The sequence below is a fragment of the Strix aluco genome, chromosome 6 (assembly GCF_031877795.1).
Source record: "Strix aluco isolate bStrAlu1 chromosome 6, bStrAlu1.hap1, whole genome shotgun sequence".
NCBI lineage: Eukaryota > Metazoa > Chordata > Aves > Strigiformes > Strigidae > Strix > Strix aluco.
Window position 1 is genome coordinate 6,951,067 of NC_133936.1, and position 17,603 is coordinate 6,968,669.

At 36.7% G+C, this 17,603-nt stretch overlaps 1 protein-coding gene across 1 annotated transcript in view; it reads left to right on the forward strand.

The window, feature by feature from the left end:
• Positions 1 to 14,057, forward strand: part of LOC141925065 (von Willebrand factor D and EGF domain-containing protein-like) — a 188,201-nt gene extending 174,144 nt beyond the window's left edge. The window contains exons 28-29 of the mRNA XM_074828546.1: positions 5,461 to 5,558; positions 13,824 to 14,057. Of these exons, the coding sequence (XP_074684647.1) occupies positions 5,461 to 5,558; positions 13,824 to 13,838 (113 nt within the window). The 3' untranslated portion in view covers positions 13,839 to 14,057. The remainder of the gene's footprint in view (positions 1 to 5,460; positions 5,559 to 13,823) is intronic.
• Positions 14,058 to 17,603: the final 3,546 nt, after the last annotated feature.

Genomic DNA, 17,603 nt, shown 5'->3' on the forward strand with positions numbered 1-17,603 from the left:
CTGGTTACATCTTTTTGTTGCCCTCTTATTGCTTCGGCCTGCTTCCCGTCTCCCAGCAGCACATGAATAGTGGGCCAAATCCATGCACTCTGCCAGAACCAGTGCGTTTCTGACAAGGAGGCGTTTAGTTCATCACACTACTCCCCTGTGCAAAGCTGCTTTGTCAAATTTAAGCCCCCAAGGTTTTGCTGTGCTTGGCACCCCCTTTCCTGCTTGGGTGCGTATGCCGAAATTCTGTGCTTCATTATAGTATCAACACCAAGGCTGAATACAGCCTTGATTTGCATCCCTTTAACTACAGACTTTGGCTGTTCAACTTCAACAACAGAGCAACACATTCACATTATAAGATAAGAAAGTAGTAGCAACATATTATTCATTATATTCAAATATTATTTCATATTCTAGGTTAAATTTCTTACATATTATATAAAACATATTATTCATTATCATGTATGTTAACTTATTAATTTATATTATTTCTCAATTACTATACTTATTAATGTAGATATGCTATTTCTACATTATAATAGTAAATATTATAATTATTATATTTTTCATATTATTCATCTAAACTGTTTCCATTTCATAATGCAAAAATTCCATCTCACTTTATAAGTAACAATCCAGATGATAACTTTTCTCAGCAATCACTGTACTTTCTCCACTATCCAGAAGCAATTAGGGCTGGATTGTTTCTCTGGGCCTTTTTGAAGTGGAGGAGGAGGTTAGATAACCCAGCTTCATTCTTTTCAGCCTGTGAATTCTTGCAGCTTCCCTTATCAAGATGTCAGAGATGGAAATGGAGATACGGGTTTCATCTACACACTGAACTCCATTTTTGCCTCCTTAACTTCCTAACACACATCCAGTAAGGTGACCAATCCAAAGGATCTACAGATACTTCCACTATTTTCTGGACATTTCTCAGAAGGAAAAAAATTGTTTCAGTCCTCTATACTGAGATAGCTAGACAGAGTAGGCCATTAAGCCAACAAAATGACAATGCACAAATACTGACAATTTATCTTGGACAACTACTTTTGATTTATCTTTAGTAAGAAGTCATAGATCACCTTTATCAGTGCAGTTTCTAACTCACAAAAGCCTAAGCCTGTGTGAACAGGTCAAGATGTTTGAAGGTAGCAGTAGATACAGCTGTCACAATAGAATCTTTTCTAAATCTTCTGTTCTCAGTCTTCTATAAAACCAGAAAAAACAAAACTTGATGTTGTCTACTTTTAGGTCCCTAATAATTAATTTAAATACTTATAAGTGCAAATACTGATGTCTCAGATTTACCTACCAACTTTCACCAGGAAAGAAGGGCACAGATCTCTCTCACAAGTGATGGTCCAGAATGCTTCAACCTTTCAGGGGACAATGCCATGGACAGTAACCTAGAGTAGATTTTCAGTTTTGTTGCAGTGAAGACTGGCACTGTCTAAATCAGAATAATTTTATCTCTAAAGTATTTTGAAAATGCTTCAGGGAGTAAGAGCAGGCTCTGGTTACCACTATGCTGCAGAACTTTGCAAGAGTAAAAGTACAGACTTTTAGGAGACATTGGTAACAGATAAAACACAATAGTCCTCTTTTATCAGACTGTAAATAAAGAGGTTAGTCAAGAGAATAGTTTTGTTCCCCACCCATCTGTAACTGAACAGAATAACTTCTGAAAGAGAATCAACAAAATAGGTTGTTTGTCTTAACAAATAAGGTGTACAGTGGAATACATGCATTATCCTTGATAAATACCTATGACTTTGGTGATCATAGTTTAAGGAATAATGGATAAGTTTCAGACTGTATTGCAAATGTAGGGAAATTACCCTTCAAGAGGACATGTTAAAAAATGTCATTTGAAATAGTCAACGTCTCAACTATAGAAACAAGCACCTTCATAGACTAGGTTCCCTCCATTAGAACATATTTTCTGTCTGACTCTGATTTAAGCTTTCACGACAGCAGCACAAATACTCCAAAAATTCCCTCTCTGAAAACACATAAATAGTATCCTATGTTCACCATGTTTTCATCAGTGATTTCCTTCCCATTCCATATTAGACATCCATTCTAAAGCTCCATGCTTGTTGCTTCCCCCTGCCTCCTGCAGCGTTAACTCACATCTCTCTTTTTCTTGAGCTAGAAAAGAAACATTAGACCAAAGCAGTGAAGACCGGACAGTGCAATCTGATTAGCCTGACAGATATAGCTGAAACGCAACCCAGTAAAGTCAGAAGGCTTCTGGCCAGGGATATAAGTCTGTTGTTTAAGGCTCTGAATGCAGGATCAAGGTATAATTCTGATAATTAATTATAAAGTATAAGAAGGTTATAGTTGTGAAGGATCTTCATCATTAAAATTCATGCTGCTATCTTCTGTTCTAATATTATTGAACCCATACTGGCTCCTCATTGCCCTTCAGAATATCTTCTCTTTATTTGCATGTTATAAGTGTCAAGCTTATAGCCTTATAATTTCCTCAACATTCCTCCTTGTTCTCTCTCTCTGCCTTGAACAGCATCTCAGTCTTTCTTCTAGCTTTCCTATGTAACCCTTTCAATCCTTAAAAAAAAGAAAAAGTCTTAAAAAAGAATGTAGTTCACATGCAAATTATAGCTCTGTTCTTCTAACTCCCAGGGATAAATCTCTTTCTGTAATGGGCATTTATTGATTATAATTTTAATATAAGCTTAGCTTATTAAATGACTTTGCTGAATCTGTACAGGATAATGCATACACAGCCTGTGTCATTTTTAGTGTTTAGTGGCTTAGCATCTCTTGTAAATACATTTATGAAATATTCATTTGAACTTCAGCTATGTTATTATCCTCTGTGATTTCAATTCCAATTTTCTTCCAAAATGTTTTTAACTTTTCTCCTAACTGAGCTCTTGTTTTTCTGAGCACTACAGCAGAAAGCAGTGGGTGGAGAGGGAGAGACAGGCAGGTAGCAAAGGATAAAAAAGGAGAAAATCTTTTCCCTTTTTTTTTTTTTTGTTTGCATCAACTGAGAATCAAAGAAACCACAGGCAGAAAAAACCCTGTTACTTTATCTAATGCCTGTTCTTCTGTCCATGCATACCAGAACACCCCCAGCTGCTGTAGGGCTCTCCAAACGAGTCAACCTCTCTTTGCCTTACCTGTTCTTATTTTATCCACTACCAAGCTGAAAGGGAAATCAACTTCCATTTTTTCCCAGGCCAAGTTCATATCAAATGAATAACAGTAATATCATACACAGTTCTCTCTCTTCTAGTTTACTATGCAGTGGAACAAAACTGATGTGGGCACAAGGAGCCCCTTCCGCTGACAATGCACTCCCTATCGGGAAATGTTTTTGTTCCACTGAATGAAACTCTAAGATTTTTCCAGTTATAAATCTGAGTTCTTTCAAAGTTCATGGAGGAGCTGAAGTAGCAGTCAGCAGACGATGAACAGGCTGTTTTAGCTTGAGCGTGATTTCATTCCTCCTCTGCTCCATCCACATCCAAGATTGAAACTTGGGTTTCCCCCTCTCAGAAGAAGAAATTCAGAAGTTTTCAGCTGCCTATTCTGGGTCTTAAGGAGTGTTTTGCAACAGACAACTAACAAAACTTTAAAATAGCAGAAATATATCAACTAGCTCGTATACTAGGAGGGCAAGTCGTTAGCTGCAGGTCACTGGAGTCCTGCAGCAGATAACCACCTGACACAGCTGGCTTTTTACAAAGGAGCACCTGAAGGTCACCAGCATGTCCAGGTCCCTACGTGTTCTTGTTCTGGACACGGTATGGGTCAGTAGTTTTGACACAGCATGAACTCTCACTACCTGACTGTACTCATAAGAGTAGCAGTTTGCCAGGCTGTTTACAGCCTCTCCTTTCTAAGATGTGTAGAGTGGCAGTAAGTCTGCTTCTTTGCTCCTCTGTCCCCTAGATCTCAGGCCTGGAGTTCAGTACACACATTTAGATTTTAATATTCCCTACTCTGGCAAAATCTCAACCTCCTCACTGAGTGTTAGCTGCCATGATAACCTGACAGAACAAAACCAATATAAATCCCAGGTGTTGTCAAACATCTTGTTGCTGGCCTTCCAAAGTCCCTATAACAATTAGTGTAACTCAGAATCACATTGAGATGTCTTAGGATCCCACTATGTGTTTTCTAAAGAAATTTCACAGCCTGGTCTATCTCTGAGACTTCAGATTGTAACACAAAGAATTTGCATGATCTTAACTCTGTGTCAAAATTAGAACTTAAGTCTAACAAACTGAAATTCTGGAATTTGTTCCTTCAGACCCTGAATTTGTTGATTTTCTGTGAAAAAAACCTTCATAGGGATACATAAAACTCTTTCAAATCTGATGGAACACTTTGCTCCACGATGAAGGAGATGGCATTGGATCGTAGACATGTGTCTACTTTATTTCCAGATCTGTCTTAATGGTGCATGGTTTGCAGCTTCTTATGTGCCTCTGTCACACAAGAAAATATAAGAAGCCACTTGTTGATTCACATCTGACCAGTTTTGAAGGCATTTAGTTTGACTGCCTGTAACTAGGATACAATATTCTGGCAATATTTATAGAAGGTTTAACTCATGAGATCTAATTAAAATACTATGCAATGTGTGTTCTTGAATTGGTGCCCTATGAATTGGCTGTTCTCTTTCCTCTATGCCAAAACAATGTCATAACAATATAAACTGCTAATGAGGATGAAAAACAGGCTGAAATTTGACTAATTCAATTGATTATCTTATTTCTCTTAAAAAAACCCCCACAGATTCTTTTATTAACATAATATCTTTAAATGGATGGCCTCTATAAGTACACTGATACACTAGATAAGATAAAAAAGATTTTCTGATTCCATTTTACATGAATAAGTAGCTCATTACTGATTCTGTGGGACCATGAAATTACATGTTCTTATGCCCTGGTTTCCAGAGGTGTAAAGTGTGCAGTTCACCAAATTCTCCCTTTTATTTATTGTGATAGAATCACCTTTGGGAGTACGTATTTAGCATAACTTTTCATCTCAAGTCAAGAATAGATCTTTTAACAGCTGTTATTTTATCTCAACTGGAACAAAAGAAAATCAATTTTGGCACAAATCTGACTCAGCCATCAATGCCCAGAATGTATCCTGGCTTTCAAAATTAGACCTTGCACTGATCCATTTCTGACTGAGCCAAGGCGATTACTTTGGCACAGTCTTCTCTTTCCCCATCACTGGGGAGAAAAGGAAAATATAAATTAAACTGTAAACATAACAGGCACATAGGCATGAAAAAGCCTATGTCAAACCATCTTTAATACTGCAATATTTTTTTAATTTATTGTCCTTTCCTCCATCATATGAACCTACAGAATTATATTTTGTCACAACATTTTCAAAAGAATCTAAATATTCCCTTTCTAATTATGAGACAGAATAAGCGTATTTCTAAACAATTTTATCTTTCATTTGTAGCACTTTGTGAGCAAAAATGTCTATTTGGAAGCAGATGCTTAAGACCAAATATCTGTGCTTGCAGAAGTGGCTATACTGGTTCAGCATGTGAAAAGAAGGTAAGGTCCAAAACCACTGATTCTTACAGTAAGGACAAAAATAACCAAATGTAACTGAAATTGTTTACAAGACAATGGATTAAAGTCTTGTTAACCTTATGAAAGATGTAAATAAGGTTATAAAATAGTTTAAAGGAAGTTTAATGACTGCTCAGCTGCCAAACTAACCCTGTATCCAAGTTCTATACAAAATTTTCTCTTAAGGAACAGTTTAATACTTCAAATATAAAGCCCACAAAAGCTGTGTCTGTTCTGGTAGTTAGGGTCATCCTTAATACAGTGTTCCTGTCCAAAGCCACTAATCATCTGTACAGCAAACCCTGGAGAAAAATAGCTAGTTGCAGTCCATCCCAAGCCTGGAAGCTTTTCTGAATTCCAAGGGCAACCTCCTCCTCCCCACCAGATGCCCCCCTGCTCACTTTTTACCCCCCTGCCTTCCTAACTTTGCCTCTTGTTCGCAATGTGAAATCTTGCGCCTTGCACCCAGGAGGTCTGCAAGAAGCAATTACTCTTGTCCATTCCTTCTCCACTCCTGTTACCAATGTCCACAGACAGCCCACTTCGTCTTGCTTAGCTTGACCTCAATGTATGTATTAAACTTCACTATAAACCTACCTAAAAGTGGCAAAACACCAAAACAATTCTCCTGGTCAGAGAGGGATCCACCTTGCTCTTCCAAGTAACTTTGTTAGAGGCTCTTTTCCAAGATGTACTCTCCTAGCACCTGTTAGCTCTTGCTACTCCACTGCCAAACATGTGTTCCTGCCTATGCTCAGATAGAGCTGATGGGACTAAATCTTCTGCACCCTTCTAAGGTGAACAACAGCCAAAACAGGTGGCACCTTTCCTGCTCTGTATCTTCTTGCTGTGGTAGGTGCTCCCAATGCCTTATAAAGAAACAATGATTTCTTTCTTCCTGGCATTGACCAAAGCAAACTGAAGCCCAGCTCATGCAAACCTTTTTTGTATGAATTTGAGAAGCATTGAGTTGGGCAAATACTATCCTCACCCCAAAAGAATCCCCCAATAAGGCATGTCCAACTACCAGAATGGTTTGCAAGGTTATAGTACATCCAACAGCGGGGCTTGACCTGACCATCCCATGAGTCTTTGGGTCCAGTTTCTCCCCCACATCACCCCTAAGACAAAACCGTTTTTTCCGTCTTGTCTACTGTGCCTAAACACTGTATATATCAACTTGAATTTCCCCTTGTATTTTGAATACTGCTTTATTTCACATCCTGCACCCCCTGTTTCTCAGTGAGTCTTCTCCCTTCCAGAGTCAAAACCACCCAAAACATTTTACGTTTGCCATTTTTATGGTTCACATTTTTAAGCCATAGTCATTTCCCATAACTCAAACACTCAGATGTCCTGACTGGTCCAATCTCCAGGTTTCAAAAAGGCAGGTTGCCCTGTCTTTTATCTATACCGAAAGGCTAGGGGCAAAAATCAACATATTTTCATTTCATAATGCATTAAGAGAAAGCATGAAAATCTATTCAGATAGTCATTTTATTCTGTTAATGATAATTAGATTTTAATATCAGAATTAAAGTTCTATATGGATTTTCTTAACAAGTACATTCTCATAATAAATTACAGCTCCTACATCAATACTGAAATGCAGCTGATGTAGATAAGATGAGTAAGTGTTGTAATTTTCTATGTATAAAAAATCTATTAAACAGGCTGGCTGTAGCCTATGAAAATATGGTGCACATTTTCTCAAATAATTAACAGAAGTCCAAATGGAAGCAGGAATATGCCAAGATAAACTGGAGTTATTGTCTGCAGGTATTCATATCCAGGAGACTTTCCCTCAGTAGGCGAGAGTTGCCCTTTTTGATACAGCAGACAAGATTACCAGGATTGCTTTAGAGCATTATTCTAGTTGTGAAAGTGTGAAGTATGATATTTGTCATTTCACAAATGAAGTGGAACTTTGTTGCACTTAACAGAAAATATTAAATCAAAAAGCAGGCTTCCTTTTGCACATGAATAAACTATTACACAGTAAATCAGTTCTGAAAGAAAAAGAAAGTAGACAAAGACTTTGCATATTATGTATGTCTAAAATGCCAAGCCATCAATGATACATGTAAACACAGGGGTCTTTCTAGCAATGATTCATCTCCCATTTTTTAAGACTGAAGCACTCTTCAGTTTCATGGCTTATTCTGCAGAAATACTGATTGGCTGCACTGATACGAACATACATTGCTTTGATGTGAAGAAGGAAATGTTCTGAATAAAAGAGAATTAACAGGTTTTCTTCAATCCATGAGCCTTGCTGAAAGCTAGAATCAAAGTTAGTAATAAAAATGATGGATTTAATGGTGTCTAGTTTAAATTACATGGCTTATATTATATGAAAGCAACTGAGTACCCATCAAAAAAATCAAAAGTATTAAAAAAGATATTAAAATACAAAGCTCATTTACTAGCATGGATTATAGTAAATTGTAAACATAAGAATTCATACCCATATTACTGTATAAAATTTGGGGTGATAGGCCTCCCAAGATTTATCAGACTGGATCAGGTATAAGTGAACAATCTGAACAGGCTTTAATCAACTTCTTCTCCAAACCTGTCAGTCGTGGAAATCTTACAATTCATCTAAGTAACTGTTCAAGTATTTAATTACATTATTAGAGCAGAGTTTGGGTTTTCCTAACACTGAACATAAACCAAATCATCTGTTCAAGTAAAACTGATACTTCTTGAGGTAACTTTGGTGGGCACAAAGTAAAGTCATCACAGTTCTTTCAGTAAGAGCATTTACATGCTTGAAGACAATTAGAGTCTCTGCTGCCTGACTTTCTCCCATTTTCCTAAGGTTCAAACCCTGTTCTCTGTTGCTCCTGACTAAACTCTCTAGTTTCGCCATATCTTTCCTAATGTGCTGTAGCTGAGCTCCAGCAACCGCCTCTCTGTGTGGCTCTCCTGCCTCTGATTAAATACATTTACAACAAGAGATTTACATTTTTCTGTGACAGCACTGCAATCTGCTCAGTCTTTTCAACAGTGTTGGTACCTTATCGCTTGTTTCCCACTTGGCATTTGTGCAGTTGACTTTTCCTCTGTAAGCACCATCTTTATTGTCTTTACATAATTTTGTCTTATGGATTTCAAGCTGTTTCACCCATTTATTAAAAATATTTTTAATTCTAAACCAGCATGGCCTCCAAGTGTGACATATTGTTCAAAAATGTGACATCTTGTTGTCTAAGACATTAATGAAAGCAGAGAATAGTAGAAAAATCAGGGCCTACAGACTATTGATAAAATTCTTCCTTGATAATACTTTCTCAAACAGGCCTTGCTCCTCACATTTTATCGAATCATTCTTATTGGCATGACTGTCTGAGTCATATCAGAAGTCTCCCTAAAGTGAAAAACATATCTGGTCTTGGTGGATAGAGTGGCTGCTTCCCTTATTAAGCTTGAGGGGTTTATAAATTGATTGTTTAATAATTTGTGTGAGTATCTTTCCAGATACCAACTTAGTATGAATCTTTGGCTGTCATTCCCTTGTTTTTCATTTGGTTGTGGTTTTTTTATCTCACTTAAAGATATGTCCTATGTTTATTGGGACTATTTGTACCCTTCGGGAGTTCTCAAAGCAAATCACTGCTAGTTTAGAAACCACATCTTTAAATATGCTGGGGTAAACAGTATGAGGCCCTATTGACCTGGAAAAGGAACTTCATGTAAAGACCCTCTTATATACTAAGACTTTCCATATGGGGAGTTAATGCACAGTAGATAAAATATCAGAAATTCAAATCCCATTTTATTACCTCATCATTTAACCTTGTAAACAGGCCTCAAATCTGACTTTTCTGAATCTAAATACTCAGTTCCTTCCCTACTTTCCCTTGCATTCCTGTTACCTTGTTAATTCTGATCATGCTAAACCTTTTGTCACATTTAACCTTTTTGAGAAGACTGAAGAAAAGGCACTGAGCACATTAGCCTTGCCTGTGTCATCTGCAATCCTCTCTCCTTCCCATTAGTTACCACTATGTTTTGCTATGGGAGCTAAAACTCTTGCTTTGCTCTGTTTCTGTTATGAATCTTCACATAATGGGAACAATACAGTAGCAGTGACATGTAAAATTTGTCAAAAAACCTGGATTAAATTGGAGTGGAGCAGCCGCTTCCCTTCTCTCAGCAGCAGCTGACAAGGGATGCTCTAGGTGACTGCATCTGCAGCTAACTGAATCGTGCCAGCCTTCCTTTCCTAGGGAAGGAGATGGAAGGTAATTGCCCCTTATCCAGTTTAGGAGACTGATTTCCTCCTTTAAACTTCATTTCTGGTCTTCAACTCACTCTCACAAAATTAGAGTGAAAAATTCATTTTTAGCAGCATTTTTTTCAGAGTATAGACTGAAAACACTAAGGAGACAGATACAGGGAGCTGGAAAAAAAAGGCCTCACTGCAGAACTATTTTTTTTTTCCACAAACCAAATAGTGTCTGGAGTCTGATTTTGCCAATGCATTTGGAAAAGCTGGACAGCCCATATTTGCTTAATCAAGTTATTCCCCTTTCTCTGCTGTAATCTTTGGTATAGTTCCCCTTTGTGCAGTTAAGATTCCTGGAGGAACAATATACATTTTCCCAAATTATTCATCATCTACATCCTAGTTCTCACATTTATATTGCCAAGTGATTTGCAATTCATTTTCTGACATTTTTGGTTTACTTTGTTTTGGACTTCTGCTAAACAAAGCCTGCCAACAGCATTCCTCAGAAGGCTAATGAACTTACTAGAATAGCAATCACTCTCTTAGAAACCTTTTGCGTATTTTTAATTTGTATTGACTCTTTGAGAGATCCAGATAATTTAGCAAGTTTCGTGGCAGACATGAAGACAAATGCTCCTGCTGACTTTTACATTCAAAACAACCATTAGAGCACATTTATTCAGGACTGAAAGGGGCGACCCAAACAAAACAGACTAAACAGACCTCTTTTTCAGTGAAACCACAGTTAAAAACTGTGGCATGAGTCCCAAAAGAGAGTAAGACAATCACTGTATCATTTGTACAACAGGGAGTTTTTCACAAAGTTGAAATTCATTCTGTATCTGTTGTCCTATCTGATACTATCACGCTTTCCTTGGTGTTGTTTTTTTTTTTTTTCCTTTCTAAATGGATTAAAGTAAAAGCATTAAGCCAACAGAATTAATTTAAGCTAAACAATGTTATCTAGTTAGATATAAATGGTACATAATATTACAGTACAAGCTATCATGATGGTGTATTTTCCCAATAACAAGTTTAAATTTTAATGCGCTAAAGTTGTCTGTTGGTTGAATACTAAGGCATAAAGGTACTGAGAAGTGTAACCTGTTACAGAAGATAATAATTAAGAAAAGGCAAACCTTATAGCAGATATTTTTAACAATGGAATTTACCAATAAATTGAACAGCAACAGGCCATTCATCCCCTATGAATAAACCCAGTGACTGCTTTCCAAAGATTAAACATACTATTGATTTCAGTACAGCCTGAAAATACAAGATGTTTTTAATAAACAATTTCTCATATTAGGCAAGCCTTTGCTACCACTACTGACCTTAACATCATTATTATTTTGTTCATTTATACATTAAGAGACATTAAACCACAAATCATGCTGCTCAAGTTACACAAGCTGTATTCAGTGTCTGTGAATATACAAGTGAATTTCGGGAAAAAATGGCATGTCTATTAGTAAATTATTTGACAACTAAATGGAAGTAATATGAGATAAAAAAGGGAAAGTCAAATATAAGCAGTATCGAGCTGTACATGTATGTCAGTCAGATTATTTGCTTGCTTATTACAAAGGAATGTAAGAGTAGTTAATGCTATTTAAGCATGAAAAATGACTGTGACTTCCTCATCATATCACTGAATACCTTCAAGACATATACTTGTTCACTCAGAAGCATACCAATACACTGTAGTTAGTCAAGATCTGGAAGCACCCAAGAGCTTGGGCTTCCAGGTGTGCCCAGATAAAGCCACGCAGAGATGTGCCCTACCAGCTTGGGTCCCTGCTAACCTGGGGGTCTCCATGTATGCTCTATCCTGTTGATGACAAAAGCCTGTCACTGATCCTTAAAGGATTTAAAGAACTATGGAAGTTCACAGTATGAATGTTTGAACACACTTTTAGTCTCAGAGAAGCTTATGAAGAAAACTTATAGAAGGTTTATAAAATTCTGGACTTCTGCTGTTCCCTTGCAATAAAAAGATGCTTCCTTTATCTTATCTTTAAGTCTAAATGGGACAGACGAGCATTACTGATCTGGAAATCACAATGTTTTTCTTTAGCTCTCATTAGAGTTTCATGAACACAGGAGAAACCAGTCTATTGAAAATCTTCCCTGATATGTTTTGACTTCAGTCAACACATCCCTTCAGAATGGAGTTTTGGGGTGACTGCAGACAGGTCTGTGTAACATGAATAGTTAGAAGTTTCTGCCCTATTTGGTACTAAATATATGCTCCACCTTTCTTCACACATGTTTCTACCAAAAGAAAGCAGGACAGAGTTTTTGCAGCATTTTAAGTTTCATAATATATCCTATTTTATATATAAACATACATATATATCTCTGCATCCAAAGAAGTACAACAAAGCTGGTGAAGGATCTAGAGCACAAGTCTTATGAGGAGCGGCTGAGGGAACTGGGGGTGTTTAGTCTGGAGAAAAGGAGGCTCAGGGGAGACCTTATTGCTCTCTACAGCTACCCGAAAGGAGGTTGTAGTGAGGTGGGGGTCAGTCTCTTCTTCCAAGTAACAAGCAATAGGACAAGAGGAAATGGCCTCAGGTTGCACCAGAGGAGGTTTAGATTGGATATTAAGAAAAATTTCTTCACTGAAAGGGTTGTCAAGCACTGGAACAGGCTGCCCAGGGAAGTGGTTGAGTCACCATCCCTGGAGGTATTTAAAAGATGTGTAGATGTGACACTTAGAGACATGGCTTAGTGGTGGACTTGGCAGTGCTGGGTTAACAGTTGGACTGGATGATCTTAAAGGTCTTTTCCAACCTAAATGATTTTATGATTCCATGATTCTGTGTATATATATTTACACATAAATATATATACACATCTAAAGTCCAGATATATATTTTAGTATAAATATATATATATATTGAAATATGTCATATGACACAGACATGCACATACATTTTTATTTGACTTCAATAAATATGTATCGCTCTTCCAGATATTACACACATTTTTTCCATGTAAACTCAAATCCTTACTCTAACTAAACCTGTTGAAATCCCAGCAGGCACTTGTAGAAGTATGCTCTCTTTTCATATAAAATAAATGTGCCATGTACTATTCACAAATAAATAACTGCTACCTGGATACATCACTATCAGAAACTGAGGTAAGGTATTTTAGAGTCAAACAGGGAAGTAAAATTTGGATACATGATGCTAATATCAAGGTTAACCTGTCATATCAAATACAGATACATCAAGATTAAGGAGCTTCTTTCTTCTTGCCCTGAATAATAAATTAATATCAACATCTTTATGTGCTTTGTAATATAGATTTCTATAAAACTGCCCTTCAAAATGGGTTCTTAAATCTATGTGCTAGCATAAAGTAAAGCTTTTCATATCATCTATTATCTTGTTTTGGGATAAAGAAAATTCACTTATGTATTTAAACCAAGATGATATTCATGGATAACTTCTGCTGTATGAAAATGGGATAAGTGCACTGAAATGTTTTCAGGCAAGAAGCCAACAATCTCCATGCGTTATACAGAAGTGGCAGAGTGATTTTTTTAAGGCACACCTGCTTTAGATGAAAGAAATTGAATTCCAACTCCATAACTGTCAAGCGCCACTGCAAATAATAGAGCCTAAGCCGACTCATTTCAGCAATATAGCTATTTTCCTGTTGAAGCGATGGAGCAGAAATCAGCCTTAGCTAGATGATATCACTTTATGTGCATGCTTTGGAAACAGTTCCATTCATCATTTCACTGCTTAATCCCTTTCAATAACATGTTCTTCATTCCCTGGTTAATAAAAACTTTGGTTGCCTAAGTCAAAATTGTGAAAAAAAAAATGTGGATTGTGATTTTGCCATAATTACAGAAAAATTGGAAAAAAAAATACAGTAACTGCAATAAATCATTTGAATGGTTGTACATAATATTTCTTACATGACATCACATGCATGAGGCTGCTTCTCCTGTAGTCTCTTAAACAGCTGTATCCTCATTTCTTTTTTTGCAGCTCCCAATAGGATGAAGATAACATAACTGCAGGACAATGAAGACCATCATTTGGGTATTGATAATCTGGCACTGAGCATGTGTTTCATTTGGGAAGATATAGTGTGAAGAAAGTGTTACTTTTCTCCCTTCTACCCTCATATAATCATACTGAAGAATAAAAAAACCAAACAAACACCTTCTCATATGTCAATAAATGTACATTCATTTTCAAACTTGTCTATGGCAAGGCTCAAATTCATGATCCATGACTGCAGTGACACCATCACAATGAATGCTTCTGACAACAACACGATTTTAAAATGGTACAGACCATTATATAGAGATCTTTAGTGCCATATTATTCTGCTTTCATTAAAATTTGAAGGCACAGATAAACTTCCTCATTTCTTCCCATTTTTTTTAAACAGGTATGTTCACCCACAATCTAGAGAAAAGTCAATAAATAAGATCCTGCTTCTACTGAGAAATTTCAATGACTACCAAGGGAAAGACCTCAATAATGTTTAACTAACACTAACTCCAGCCTCTAGTGTCTTTCCACTGAGTAACTGCTAAAGCCAAATGCTTTACTTTTCTAAGTTGTTAATGTGTCAGCATTTATTTATGGAGGTATCAATGAAATATCTGGTGAAATGCTGGCTTTTAGTTGCATCTACACCTGAGTATTCCTTTGCCCTCTGTAATGGCTATACATTGCTCCCAGACAAGTTAATGGTTAACATGCTAAGGACGCACAAGGCTCCATGTAGCCATACAACATTAACCCCTGGAAGCATTTTAGAAAATTAGCTTTCTAATCATACAATAGGGGGTTAGTGAAATACTGGAGAATCTAGGTATTCTCAGACATTTGCATCTTAATGGGAAAATTCAGATTTACAGAAATCTCACCTAGCAGTGGCCAAAAGATGATCCCCATGTTTCATCAGAGGCAGCGGTACTGATCTGGTATGGGATGAAGCAGTGGCAGGAAACTTGGGGGGAGGAGGAAGTAGTGCAAGGAAGGGAATAAGGACAGCAATTATAAGTTCACTTGGAAAAAAAGAGTTTTAAACTGTCACCTCGGACAACTCAGGTTCAGTAAGGTAAATCCCAAACCACACTCTGGGCATTCATGCTCTCCTTTCGTTTGCCTCACGGGAAGATTCGGAGCAACTATAGACTGAAATCTCAGCGCCTTGATGGAGGAATACAGAAGTTTTGACATTCCCTCACTCTTCCAGAAGCAACTCAGTTGAACAATGATACAAGTAAGAATTTTTTGATTGAAGCTTCAGGGCTGCAACAGTAACTAGATGTAAGATTTGATCTGACCCTTACTGTCAATTTGTAAGAATAAAAAATACCAACTGTGAGACCCTTGAATACTGCAAATGTAGTGTTTAAAAAAGCTTGGAAAAACTGTCAGTACTATAACTCACAGAAACATTCCTCCTCCCTTTCACCCAGCTCCTAATGGCATTTTTTCCCATGTCTAACTAATATAGAAAAATGCTTTTAAATGTATCTGTTCTGTTTTCCAATAAATAATTCTCTATCCTTTATTTCTGAAGTTTCACCTTTCTTTTTTTTTTGTTATGAACTGCTCCAATGTAAATAGTATCCCAAACGCAAAAGATTAAAAAAAGCAAATTACACTTGCCACTCCTTGCAAGTTTCCTACACACACTTAGGACAAAGGACCAGACTTCAAAAATACTTGCTAGATTTTACTAATACATACTGATCTAGATCACAGTTAGCAATGTTAATACAAAGTTAACTTTTTAGCATTTGCCTTAACAGTTCCAGGAAGACATTAATACTAAAACAGAACATTGGCACCAGATGAGTATCTACAAGATTAAATTTAGGGTGGCAATTACACCTTTCTTGAAGTACAGCCCCAATCAATAAAAAAGATTTCTATTACCTTGCCTCCATAATGTCTACAAGAGACAGTGCTAATGACTAAAAACCCCTTGCCAAGATTGGATTTGAAAACCTAAAACAGCTTTCAACGCCTTGCAGCTTCTCACTGTATTTCTAGAAGTGACTGTTTGAGACAATATACACCTCCACCTAATTTTAGACAACTAGAAAGGTATTTGGCATCATTGAGGATAGCTCATGTGTGCTTATAAAACAGAAACAATTGCTAATAAATAACAATGCTCAGGTTCCAGTATCTAATATCAAACCATAGGTAACCTACAGTTATTGTAAGTTCACAGACCATGTCAGTGTAACACTTCTTTTCTCAAGGATGAATTTGACACTGTTCCTTTTCTCCCAGTCACTTCAGCACTTAACTGATTTACTTCCCTTGATTGTTCAATATACTTTGCTAAAAACTCACTAGATATGGTAATAGCTATATTCCCAGCTTGTGTTTTAAACAAGATATAGAATAATGTAAGAGAAAAATTATTCTCTAGAATCTCATAAATGTTTTACACCTTGTTGAAAAATACCCAATCAGGGAGCTTTCTTGCAAATACAGGGTCTTATTTTTCTAAACCTTGTCTTATAAGCCACTTCTAATTGTTGCATCGAAAAATACTGCAAGGAGCTTAAAGCAGGATTCGGTCTTGCTAATTACACTCTACCAAAAAAATGTACCAGCTCGGTATAGTTACTTGAAGTTGTAAGTTACTTAGTCCTAACTTCTAATTGTCATTATGACTTACAATACTTTTAGTTTGCTGAAGACTTGTTTCAAAATCCTATTCAAACCCAAAATAAATAGGGTACCATAAATCATGATCTCTTGTTATGGGAACGGCAAACAGAAACCTTAAGGCAGAAGAGGGATTGTTTCAGTTTTTTGCTTAATGTAAACCTTTTTAAGAGCACAGTCATTGACAGACTTATCCCAACTGTGGCTTCTAATATTCATTCAAGTGTATGTTTAAACCCTAGCTCTATTATTTTTGAATTTTGATAGTGTTTGTGTTGTTTTCAAGAGAAAAAATGACACTAACACTTCTAACTAGAAAGTAGGAGACTGCAATAAGAAGGAAGGAGTTAATTTTTCTTCATACTCTCTACCATTATTAACCTTTGTCAATAAGATGGGGCAGGTTATATTCTTCATTGAACATATGTATGTATGCACATATATGTGTATCTTCATAGTACATTAGCTTAAAACCTCCTAGAAATTGCTATGAAGCAAAGGAAATGCTTTTAATGGAAAAATAGTCATGCTATTTGGTATTCTAGAAGGAAAAATACCATTTTCTTTTCGTTTAAAAAGGGCTTTTTCTCTCATGTTAAGAAGTGCAATGTAAGTTGAAAGAAGTGCATGTACTCCCTGCAGAATAGGTGGTTTTGCTCCAGAAATGTACCACTTCTGGGGACCTGCAGTTGTCGTTCCTTGGTTTATCCATAAATAAGTACAGCAGCAGCTCAACAGCGGAAGCCACTAATTCTGTCCTAGGGAGACCACCCATAGGGGAGGGAAGCATGATCTGGTCTCTATGTGCATTTAACGCTCAGTCTTCCTGCTAGAAAACCCTGTTCCACACCAGTCACTGAAAAAAACAGCAGATGATGGATTGAATTTAGTACATTTTGGGGCTCTTTTCAAGCTGATGACACATTGAGAGGGTCTGCCAACTCATGTATCATCTCCCAAATGAAAAAGACTTTGCAATACTACATGTACATAAATAATCACACACAGAATTATGCATAAAATCATTTTCACTTTAAATTATTTAACTACAAAAGCTGTAGAGCATGACATGTTATGTGGGCCTAATACTACATCTTTATGCTCAATTAATTTTTTAAC